General features: G+C 36.7%; 1 protein-coding gene across 1 annotated transcript in view; it reads left to right on the top strand.

The window, feature by feature from the left end:
• Positions 1-13,174, top strand: part of fbxo10.L (F-box protein 10 L homeolog) — a 49,783-nt gene that overhangs the window by 19,957 nt on the left and 16,652 nt on the right. The window contains exons 5-7 of the mRNA XM_018256498.2: positions 1,807-1,956; positions 2,599-2,735; positions 12,312-12,382. Coding sequence (XP_018111987.1) covers positions 1,807-1,956; positions 2,599-2,735; positions 12,312-12,382 — 358 coding nt within the window. The remainder of the gene's footprint in view (positions 1-1,806; positions 1,957-2,598; positions 2,736-12,311; positions 12,383-13,174) is intronic.

The following is a 13,174-nucleotide window of genomic DNA, read 5'->3' on the forward strand; positions in this document are numbered from 1 at the left end:
GGGAAGGCAGTCTCCCATAGACTCCAACTAATATACATTTTTAAAAATGATTTCCTTTTTCTCTGTAATAATAAAACAGTAACTTGTACTCGATCCCAACCGGCCTATTGGGATTATTTAATGTAGGGATGTACGGAAACCACTATTTAGGCTTTGGCCGAAGCTCGCGAATCCTTCGTGAAAGATTTGGCCGAATACCGAACCGATTCTGAATCCTAATTTGCATATGCAAATTAGGGGTGAGAAAGGGAAAAAAATTGACAAAAAGTTGTCAGATTTCCCTCCTTGTCCCTAATTTGCATATGCAAATCAGGATTCAGATTTGGTTCGGCTGGGCAGAAGGATTCGTCTGAATCCGAATCCTGCTTAAAAAGGCCGAATACCTAACCGAATCCTGGATTCGGTGCATCCCTAATGTAATGTTTACATGATTTTCTAGTAGACTTAAGGTGGAAAAGCCCCAGGCCCCAAGCATTCTGGTTAACAGGTCCCATACCTGTATATATGACTGAAAACAAAGTAAAAAAGGATGGCAAAAGGACTGCCAGTTTACAGTGTTCTTCAGAAAATTTATTTTACATTTATTTTTTTAAATCAAGATTAAAAATCAGCTGTCATAAAATTCCATTAGCCAGGACTCTGTAATTAAACTGCACTCCCCTATCCAGCCATAATAACACACACAGATGGAAAAACACCTCTGTACATGATAAACATGCATTTTAGCAGCCTGATCTTCCTCTGTGCAACCATTTATTTCTGTTTTTATTCATATTAATGAGACTGAAGTGGCTTGTAACTTCAATAAATATTACTATACATTTCTGTAAAACCAAATAAGCATTTTATTGAAGGAGAGTAGAGTTTTTTTTATTGTTTTGATCTATATGGATTAAAATGTTTTTTTTTGTTCAGTATATGTATAGACAAGCAAGTGGAGTCACACCCCAGATGCCAGTAATGGTTGTGTAACTCCAGTAATACATTTTGGGCACAGCTCTGTATGAGGTCAAGAGTATAACAGTTGGTCATGAAACCTGTGCCCTGTGTGTCTTTGAAGTGTTTTGAATTGTCACACTATATGTGGGGGATACAATCTACCCTTACAAATTGTAGTTACATTTTAATGTCAGTTTTCATATTTTTAATAATTTTTATGCTGGAATGTGATACAGGTATGGGACCTGTTATCCAGAATGCTTGAGACCTGGGGTTTTCCAGATAAGGGGTCTTTGAGTGATTTACATTGCCATTCCTTAAGTCTGCTTAAAATCCTTTAAATATGAAAAAAAACTCAATATAATTTTTTTCCGCCAATAAGGATTAATTAAATCTTAGTTGGCATCAAATTCAAGATACTGTTTTATTATTACAGAGAAAAAAAACTAATTAGGATCATTTGCTTAAAATAGACCCTATAGGAGATGGCCTTCCTGTATTTTGAATATTTCTGGATAACAGATTTCTGGATATTGGATCCCATGTGGGATGTACCATTTCAGTATTGTTTCGTGGGAAACTGTTGTGTGTTCGCATCGCTATAACACAAAATGGGTGAATAGGGCATATATCTTTTGGAGTGCCGTCCATTCCTTTGGAACACATATCTTTGGTGCTGAATTTGCTTTGTTGTACGTTAAGTGAACCAGGTGCTGCATGGTAGCTTCTGTGCCTCGTCTGCAGCAGAAAACAGTGTTATTCTTAATCTTTATGTATGGAAATTACAGCTACTGCTTGACTGTGCATCTTATCTACAAATTAGCTAAAGGGGTCTTTGCAAGTAATATCTGAATGTTCTCTTCATAGGTGATTATGTTAAAGAATGATATATATCACTGCAAAGCATCAGGAGTATTTTTGCGCCTGGCAGCTGGAGGCCTTATTGCTGATAACAACATCCATTCAAACACAGAAGCAGGAGTGGATATACGCAAAGGAGCTAACCCCGTTGTACTGGTACATTATTTTAAAAAAATCCTTTCATTTATAGTCTTTATCCTTTGCAACCAATTAGCAGTTTGCTTTGACTGGTTATTGGACAAGGAAAGACTTTATCCAGGTTACTAAATGGCACTACTTGCATGCAAAATGCAGATATAAACAAGACGGCTGTAGAGAAACATGTCAGTATTTGCACATTGTTGGGCATCATGGCTTACATTATAGATGCCATTATAACAGAGCATTGAGCCACAGTGATCAGAGAATCTTTGTGAATCACTGTAAATCTTGAAGCCCTTAAAGTGATACTGACACCTTTTTAAAAACCAATGAATTGTTAGCACCCAACTGCTAATTTTGGTGCTGCAGCCACCTAAAATTCCTGAGCAAATTCACTATAGAGCATCTAAGAAGCCAGGTTTGTGTGTGCTTCAGTGGGAAAAGAAGACTGCAATCCCACTTATAGTTGTTTGGACAAGCAAATCAGGTCTTGGGCATAACATAAATAATGATTTTTAAATGGTACTAGTATGGGTTTCATTGCAGGGGTGTTTAATTGAAAAACATGTGCAAATAAAATAACCCATATAATTTCAGTTAACCTGATTAATGTATTTTATTCCCCCCTCCCCTTTGTGCATATGGTATAACTGGCAGTGTAACAAGATACACAGTGGCCTCCGTTCTGGCATTGTTGTCCTGGGCAATGGGAAAGGCAACATTCGCAGCAATCAGATTTTTGGAAATAAAGAAGCTGGCATTTATATTTTGTATAATGGGAACCCTATTGTGAGGTGAGTGACCAGGTTTTTTATTTTTACAGTAATGACCTTTCTCTCTTTTGCCTTAAAAAATGTGCAGTGTTATAGATGGAATATTCTTAAATATTAACACACATTTTCTGGAGTGTATTCCCAACATCAATCTACCAAAACACTTTTGCTGTGCACTTTATCACTGTGTAAAAAGCCAGCACTCATAGGTATCCAGCAGCTCAAAACACATGTTGAGTTATGTTTAATCTGCAGTTCTGGCCTCTCAGCAAAGTGGTATCTGCTACAGGTCTGTGACTGTGCACCCAGTTTCCACAACAAATACGGTCTTTCTTGGAAATGTGTGGCAAAACATATTGGCATAGACTATTCTGCACAGCAAGCTTTGATTATGTACATATTTGTGTTTATTCATATGTGTAAGCATTAGTGCTCTAAATATACCACATCCAAAGCCTGTAATGCTTTCTGGTGCCCAGATTATCAGGGGAAACTCAAAGGATAACTTTAAATCAAACTATCTCATAGACATTGGAGTGCACTTTATTTACCCAGCATGATATGCCACACAAACCATGTATTTCAATCTTTAAGTGGTCTATGTGATTTGGTTTGATCATGTTAGATGCTTGAACCTAATTGGATATCACACATACAGTCATTTTTGTTTTTGTTAAAGTGACCTATAGGTCATGTTGATCATTCACTTTTGTAAGTAATTGTAGTTTGAAGTTCTTAATCCTGACTGTTTTCCCAACCTCACTGTCCCATCTCAACCTACCAGTTAAGAGTTTCTAATGTTAACAGACATGTTTATGGCAAAATTATAAATAGCATTCCAACACAATGTTATGATAGATGTCTAAAGGGTTTAATTTCTGGTGTCAGTATCTCTTTAATATAGTAGGGTCCAGTGGGTGACAAAAATGGGGATCTGGCTAATTGTAAGAAGGGATTTTACTTTTCATTAGGAAGATTAATATTATTATTCATATATTTTGAACACAAAGTAAAGTAATACATGAGACTATTGAGACTGTTGAGGTGTGAATGAACTAACAAATCTCTCTACAGCTTGGATAACTGATTTTCATAGAAATTAACTCATTTGATAACACTCAGCAAATTTGCACCTGAACTTAAGCAATACATGGTAACCAATCACATTTGTGCATTCACTGTTTTACTTGCAGCTGACTGCAAAAAGCAAATCACTAATTGGTCGCTCTTGGCTACTGCCTAGGTTCAAATTTGGCCAATGTTAATAAGCCCAACCGAGAATACTTTACTTCTCTTTTATGTTTCACTCTGGAGACAGGCACATTACAAAGGCAAGTATTACAAGAAAGCACACACACAACAAAAAAGGCTAGAATCAAAGATACTTAAAATACATGCAGCTTTAAACTATGCACGTTAATGTTACAGTGAATTTCCCTTTCAGGGTCAGTTATAATATCCTGTAATAATAGTTTTCATAGCATCTCCATCACCATTAAAATGATATCCATGTACTACACAATATGTGCTACACAATAGACTGTGCTTAGTGCTGTACACAAACCAAAGATAATGTACCTCCTACTTTAACATTACTTTAATGAAATAGAACTACACTGTGACTTTAAATTTACGTCTAATTTAATATAAAATATTGGATACATTATTCCCTATATTTGTATTGTCGTCCACTTTAATTATCCTTATAAGCTACATCAATGGCACAGTTTCATTAACTGTTGTTCTCTAAGGAATCACACTTACTCTATTCATTGAAGCAATTTCACAAATGCAGATCTGTAGCTGAAACGTCTAGCTATGACGTTTCTGCATTTTGATAATTGTGGAGCTAAGCAATAAGGGCCCTCTTACTCATAATAATAATATCTTGGTTGTGGATTTCTCTTGATAAAAATGTATTCTTTAATTGATGAAGAAATTTGAATGTTCGCGAATGTGAAGAGAATGTGCTGCCACTTCAAAGTTAATGTGCTAAAATTTGCTGTACTCTCCTTTTAGTAAATTGGCAATACTGTGGTGAATTTCTATTTTTCTTGAAAATACTTGTACATAAGCTTTACATAAGTAAGATAAAAATTAATTCTTAATCATTATTAATCGCTGTACAAATTACCATACAATTAACTGCTGGACTGTTCTGCATATACCAAAAATTACTCCAAGCCAACTTGTAGTTAATTTGTAGATCACTGGTGGTATGGGACATCAAAGCACCAACTGGATAGATATAAAAATATTGCTATTCCCTTAGTAGATGAATATTCTGGTCTTTCAAAGAGGCCCTATTCATTCTAGATAACAGTGGTTGAAGTATTAACGTGCCAGTGAAATATAAAAGACTTTGCCTTCTGAGACCAACCTCTGTGAGCATTTCAGAGAGCCTTATTCAAACACAAAGTCAACATGAAAATCACCAATTCACAGCTCATCAAATAATATCATACAGTTTAAGCAAGACAAGCCTAGAAGTCGTTTATTTCCTTTATCTCCGTGACAGCCAGAACTGAATTTTTGCATTAAATGGAATAAAATATTTGCTTGCAAATGCCAGAATTGTTAGGACTGCAGATGGCTGACAAGGGCAATTCTTCTCAGCTGGTAGAACATCATAAGGACCTGTGCCCACAAGGGAATATGTGGATTTTTTTTTTTTACACTAAAAGGCACTGCCTTTGGCCACTGACACAAATAGCTGTGATTGTATCTATATTTCCAGGGATATAATCTTCTGAAGTATTTATGTAGATATCAGATATATTTTAAATGCATTTCTAAAGTTATCTCTAGACTGGACTGAGTTGCTCAACATACTGCAGTTGTAATATGTTAAACACATCACGTACAAATAAATGTTGGGACTCTGTACAACTGCAGTGAAGATGGAAATTAGAGATAAAATGAGTTGTTTTTGTGATTTTGAGGAGAAATCCATGCTCTTTCTAATTCTGGCGTGATGTCCAGCACCTTTGAAAATACTAAGAACTAACTGACTGGATCACAATCCAAATTTTCATACAGAGTGATTTACTATATGCACCAGACCAACAAAAGCTTCAGTCTGGCCCATAACTTAAACCTGTTCTGAAATAAGAAAGTGACATAATCAAAGGGGAGGGAGAGGTTGGAGGCACTAAACCCACTTGTAATTCAACCTGCACCCATATTCAACAACACACTACCAGACCCATACCCAAACTGAGTTGGACTCAGAAATGAATCCAGGTGACAGTACTTCAATATAATAAAATGTCTTTAGTGCAGAATTTGGGAACAGAAGCAAGATTTTATACTTTTACAGGTATGGGATTCAAAATCCCATTATTCAGAAAGCTTCAGAAAAGCCATCTCCCTTAGACCCCATGTTATTCAAATAATCCAAATCAAATTTTTAACAATGATTTCCTTTTTCCCTGTAATAATAAACAGTTCCTTGTACTTGATGCCAAATAAGATACAATTAATCTATATTGAAAGCAAAACCTGCCTGTTTGGTTTATTTAATGTTTACATGATTTTCTTGTAGACTTAGGGGCAGATTCACTAACTTCGAGTGAAGGATTCGAATGAAAAAAATTTGAATTTCGAAGTATTTTTTGGGTACTTCGACCATCGAATTGGTTAAATTCGTTCGAATTCGAACGAAATCTAACGAATCGAAGTAAAAATCGTTCGACTATTCGACCAATCGATAGTCGAAGTACTTTCCCTTTAAAAAAAACTTCGACCCCCTACTTCGGCAGATAAAACCTACCGAAGTCAATGTTAGCCTATGGGGAAGGTCCCCATAGGTTTGCTAACCTTTTTTTGATCGAAGGATTTTCCTTCGATCGTTGGATTAAAATCGTTCGAATCGTTCGATTCGAAGGATTTAATCGTTCGATCGAACGAAAAATCCTTCGATCGATCGATCGCAGGATTAGCGCTAAATCCTTCGACTTCGATATTCGAAGTCGAAGGATTTCAATTCGAGGGTCGAATTTCGAAGTATTTTTAACTTCGAAATTCGACCCTTAATGAATCTGCCCCTTAAGGTATGAAGATCCAAATTACAGAAAGATCTGTTACCTGGAAAACTACAGGTCGTGAGCATTCTGGATAACAAAGTTCCATACCTGTAGAACCCTATTGGCTCAAAACGTTGCTTCTCTGTGTCATAATTCTGAAAAAAAGGCATTTATGCTCTATGGGTCAGGGAACTCCTTACTCCTGTGTTTCTTTACACATGCAATTTAGGGGCCTATTTATCATACTATGTAAAACAATTAACTGCACAAAACAGAACTATAAAGAGCTGTGCAAAATAAATGGCAACCTTTTATTTTATGCCATCTGAATGCTTGGTTCATTATTTTCCACCACTTCAGACCTTGCATAATCTTAGCAGAAATTCAAGAAGCACGTAAGTTCCAGCGGGAAAAATAATGTTCCCACAGCATTTTCAAATGGTTTCTTCCATTTACAACAGTTTTCTATACAGAGGTATGCAATTACTGAAAATAAATACACAGCTTTATAAGTACGGAGTTTTAACACAGTGATGTGCGGTATATTTTGTTGCTGTTTTCTTTTTTACACAGCATGATTATCAGGCCCCTTAATCTTTGTGACTACCTCCTTGAAAATGTATGGTACTGTATAGGAAAGCAGCAACATAAATATAGTGAATTTAACTAGTAGTGACAGCTCCCTCTCTTTTTTCCCCTTCAACTGTTGCTTTGGCTTTTTGCTTTTTTTTTTTTTTTTACTTGTTTTATAATTTGTTTGGGTTAAGCTTATCGTTAAAAGATATCCTGAAAATGACCATTATTTTTGTTTTCTACTGGCTGCTCTAGTTTTTTAACTAATATCCTGATACCAATGAGGATCAGTTACTGTTGACAGATGAACCATGAAAGGAAATTTGACAAACATTGTGCTGTAGAAGCTAAGTTAGCCTCTGGAGACACAGTAAAGCAACTGCTACACATTTAATAGGCCGATGTGGAAACATCCTTCCTTTTCTGTAAAGAATAAAATTTCCTCTGGCATTTACTGAGGCGGTTCTGCTAATTATAATGGAGTTGGCTTTATGCTTGCACCCTTTTGGGGCTGAGCTCATTTGATTTTTGGTGAAATATTCCCAGAAGCCAATGCAAGTGCCAAAGTTGGTTTGTCACTTTGTTTTATCCTAAAATAAACTGGCAGCCTCACATGCCTCAGGGGAGCATTAGTAATCTGCAATGGAGCAGCTTCAAAGTTGTCTCAGAATACACAAATAGGAGATTTAGATGTTTAAACTTCTGAGAGTATGGATAACTGAATGAAACTCATAGGGGCAATGTTGAAGTGTTGCTGAAATAAAAAAGGCAAACATATCATGTGTCGGTAAAAATATTTACTCCGATCATGGTAGTCTATATTATTTTTAAAAAAAGATAGTGAGGTCATGTAGAAGTCAATGTGAGCTATCCATTATCAATTGTAAAATCTTTCTTTGCTTTGAGCTTTTTGAGCTTTTTTTGAAGGGATGACCTCCATCAATGTCATCATCCACCAATGAGGAAGAAGCCCAGCTGCTGAACAAAAAAAATGTATTTGTGCTACAGCTGTGAAGTACAGCCACAACTAACCTAGACCCAATTTGCAGGACCATTTTTTGGCCTGAACACGTGAGTTTTGGGCCAGCCCACACAGCTCTAAAAATGAGGGAAAGTGGCAGTGTGAAAGGTATGCCAAAAATGGTACTGTCTTCAATTTTATAACATGTACTGTATACTCATATTAGGCTAAGTAAAAAATTAATATATATGTCCCCTTACAGTATACTAAGCTACAAGGATAAATGAGGCCCTGTTATCCTGTGGTTTTACTCATCACATTCTTGTACTGTATTTTCACATGCCTGTGGAAATGTATTTTTCCTTATAATGTATATTGTTTTCATTCCTTTGTAAATAAATGGAGTTCCTAAAAATAAGCTGCACAAAACCTGTCTGTGAAAAACTGAAGTAGTATTGATTGAGACGCTGTAATCAGCAATGTGCAGAAATGTTTATTTTCATCAGAAATTGGTAGATTTTTCTTAGCTGTGACATTTCATCCTGCCAAGGCTAAATAGAGAGCTGTACTTCAAGCACAATGTGTTGCGTCTATCAACCTGAGACTGAACGGAATACACAATGATACAATCTTGTCATGCTTACTGATGTATCTTAATGGCTTTCTGTCAAGGCAGGTTTCCAGGGCAATGTACAGCTGAGAAAATGGATTCAAATTCCACACGATGAGGACATTAAAACGAATATAAACATGATACTGGAAGCACAACATGTATTTTGGAAAAAAAAAACAGTCATATACACATAAATGGAATAGACAGTAAACAATGACTTGTTTAAACCTTTTTGTGTAAGCAGTCTGCTCTTTGTTCTATTACAATATTATTATTACTATTAACATGTATTTATAGAGCGGCAACATACTCCGCATCCCAATATTCTATTTCCCATTTAAGCAATCACACAGCATAGATCAAAGAGCCCAATGGAAGGGTAGTAGAATCTGTGGTACCTTCATTGAAATATTTGATAGCAGGCTCCATTGATTCTGCGTTCTAAAAAATTTAATGCATATAGGTCCAAAATGAGATTCAAAATTGGCTGTGGCCAAGCCCAAACACCCCACCACAGGCCCAGTAAATAGTGACTGCTATGGCATCTTAAACAGCAGCCCCTCTAATATTTGCCACAATCTATGGATTATTAATTTATTCCCTGTATTAATCCAAATGCATAAATGTATATAGCTACATTGCTGTCTATTGTGTAGTTTATTGCATTGCAGTGTGTTTTTCAGTCACTTGAGAAGAAGGGGCAAATTCACTAAGATCCGAAGTTGCGCCAGCGACACCTTCGCTGCACTTCACCACACTTTGCAGGCGTAGTTTTGCCAGCGCTACGCAAATTCACTAAAATGCGAAGTTGCGCTCAAGGAGGCGAATGGTAGCGTCAGGCAAAGCGAAGTTACACTAGCGATGCCTAATTTTCATACAGCGCGAAGTTAAAATATAATGGACGAATATGCTGCAGCAACCATATTACACTACACAAGTCCAGGAAACCTTTAAAAAATAAAATGAAGGTGTTCTATTGCCCAACACATGTGCCCACTGTATCATTGAGTTGCCATATGTTAGGAAATGTATGGGGGAAGGAGGGTACCCCCAAAAGAATTTTCCGTCTTTTTCAGCCTATCACTCTTAAAAAAGTAAAAGACGCCTGCGTTTTGTGGGACTTAGAAAAAATGTCAACTTTTTTTGAAGCAAGCCCTATCTACTCTATTGCCCTTCGCCTGCTCTGAGCTGGTGAAGGCAAGTCTGGCGCAAGAGGTAGCGTTCAGTTAAATGCGCAAGTTAGTGAATTAGCGGTGTTACGTCCCTTCACCATAGCCCAACTTCGCCTGGCGTAAGGGTGCGAAGTAGCGCTAGTGAATTTACGCCAGCACCCGTTAGTAAATCGGTGAAGTAACGAAATTATGTCACGCTGGCGAATTTGCGCTAGCGTTAGCTGCTTTTCACTTTAGTAAATTGGCCCTAAAAGTTTTTTCTATTATAAATGATGATGTGCTATGCAAAATTGATTCCTTGCAGTCTATGTAAAATGATTACAGTTGGTTACACTTTGTGCATATTCTAATACAACTCCCCCGAAACCTTGACCCACATTTCCTTAACATTTTTTTTGACACCCATAGACTTTAATGGGCGTCTGCGACATTTCTCCGGCGGCGAATTTTTGGCGAAATGGGTCAAATTCGCCCATCCCTACTCATCATAAAGAATAGAAACGCATACTCCTATTTTTGGGCTTGCCTGATTTTTTTTGCAGCATGGAGTTGTAGCATATGGAGTTTGTTTTTGTAAATGTGGCAATTATTATTATTAATAAAAATACTGCATGTCCTACAAGTCAGCATCCTTAAAACATCTAACAAAGCCCACATAAGCCTGATTCTTGGCCTGTGGAAAATCAGCCCCTACACTGGCATCAGCCTTCTTTCTTGCCTGCTCCCAAAAGTCCAGGCCAACACAATGCACATGCCCTGGAATTCAGTGCCGTAATGGGAGAATATGCATTTCTGCAGTTGGGGGAAATGTAACATGTGGAACTTTGATAAAAACTCTCACTGCACTTTGCAGTTGTTTCCCATTGATGTCAGTGGGAAATGACCTGCAGTGAGGGTTGGGTTTTCAAAGCTCTCCATGTACCTTGTTGTTCCCATCGTAAGACTATTATTTAAAGTACAGCACCAGAAATCTTGTTGATTAAAAATGCCTTTATTTGGAACACTTGGCAGGACCTGGATAAGCGACATTTCAGGCTACAAACAGCCTTTTATCAAGCTATCATCACAGTTATACTTATCAGATTAAAAAGAAACCTCAAAACACAAAAATAATGATATAATCATTCTTTAAACAGCTGGAAGTAAAGAGTGGTCTCTGTTTACATTCTTTTCTGTGTCCTGGGCTTTTCTAATGAACACCTAGCAGAATATGGCTCGTATCTGTTATGGAGGCAATATATCTACAGCATAAATGCAGGCATCTGGATCAGAGACATTGAAATTAACCCATCTAATAAAGATACCCCTGTTCATGTTCTGGTGACCCTAGCTTTACCATTATTGTATAGCCCCAGCAACCACTTACATTACAATGATTATCTATACACCCAGAAACTCTCATTTAATAGGACTAATATAGCCATCTTCAAACTTTGTTGTGGGGTATTCATCAAGAAACCTCTAAGTCCACAGAAAAATGATACTTGATACACATGTTAATAGAGAAAAACAACAAAGACATGCTAGTGGAAAATATCCTCCTGGAACATCACCTAGTCCTAGACTTTTTTGTGTGTTCTCTCTTTGTCTGGGAAATATTTCCGGTTTGTTTTCCCAGCAACAGCATGATTAGAATGAACCGTGCTTCAGCCAGAGGGGAAGGCAAAGAGGTACTTGTAACATTTCTCTTAATCCTGTAATTGCCATTTCAATAAATAGGAGTATAATTCTCTATAGACCTCAAGAGGACCATCTTTATATAATTGCTAGAAGGTCCTGTTCTAGGAAAGTGGGCAATCAGTTTGCTTTGCGTCACAGCTCAGTGCTTGTGCATGTGCATCATAATACCAGTGATGACCAGGTTGTTACTTGCTACAATGATCAATATTTATCTAATGTCTGATACAGTAATATTTTTTTGTTTAAGTGGATCATTTAACATGGATCACCTAACATGTCTGATACAATAATTTTTCTTTTTTTTTTTTTATAATATATTGATCGATTCATGAATTAGCTACATTTTTATGTTCACTTCACAGATATACAGTAGCACATAGGTTTGTTAATGAACTAGTTTAATTTGGGGGGTTCTATTCATAACTTACATATTTTAAAATATACAATAATTGTATACTTCTATTGATTTTGAATATCTCTGTGCTGTTCACAATTGCTGTTATTTGTAGTCCATCACTGCCTATTTTCTCTGCTTATAAATGCAGTCTATAACCATTTTTTTTTATTCTGCAGTGGAAACCATATTTTTCAAGGGCTTGCTGCTGGTATCGCAGTGAATGAAAATGGAAGGGGTCAGATTACAGGTGGGATAATTATTAGTATTCCTTATGCAGTTGGCAAGCATGATTATTGTTTTCATCGCTCTCTGCACCGTTTCACCGAATGTATTTTTTTTTCTATTTCACCATGTTTTGTGCATGTTCCTCTTAATCTCTTCCTTATACCATTTATGTTCCTATGTAGTCTTCTCTTGTGTTTCCTACCATCAACACCTCCACTCTGCTGCCTTATTGCAACATACTACATGCTTCATTTTCATTCTATGCCTATTTAGACTTAAATATTAACCTACCTCACAAAGTATGTCCTCTATATTTCACACCTCTATAGAACTGCCATCGGCTTTCTGCCCCCACATACCACACTCCTAGCTCTCACTCCCTTATTTCATGTTCATTATTTACTTTTGCCATTTCCTTTTATGGAGGTGAAGGATTGTTAAATTACCACTGCCATTCTAAATATTACAGCCCCTCTTTAAACGATTCACTTAATAAATGTTGTATAACATTTTATAACTTCCTTTCCTTGTTGGACCCCATGCTCACTGTGAAGTTTTAATGAATATGTCTCAATCACACCAGGGAACTAAAGCAGTGGTAAGGAATGTACTGGAACCTGACTTGCCATATCCTCTCACTATGACCCAAAGGGCTACTAACAGCTTGTGCTAATTTATAAATTATTTATAATTTATAAATATAGGTGTTGAATTGCACCAATGCAACACGGAGCACATAACAATGCTTTCATTTCTAATAGTGTGTTATTAGTGTATTATTGTTGATTTGTGGCTATTGGTGACCAGTCATTTT

The sequence above is a fragment of the Xenopus laevis genome, chromosome 1L, assembly GCF_017654675.1.
Source record: "Xenopus laevis strain J_2021 chromosome 1L, Xenopus_laevis_v10.1, whole genome shotgun sequence".
In the NCBI taxonomy this organism is placed as follows: domain Eukaryota; kingdom Metazoa; phylum Chordata; class Amphibia; order Anura; family Pipidae; genus Xenopus; species Xenopus laevis.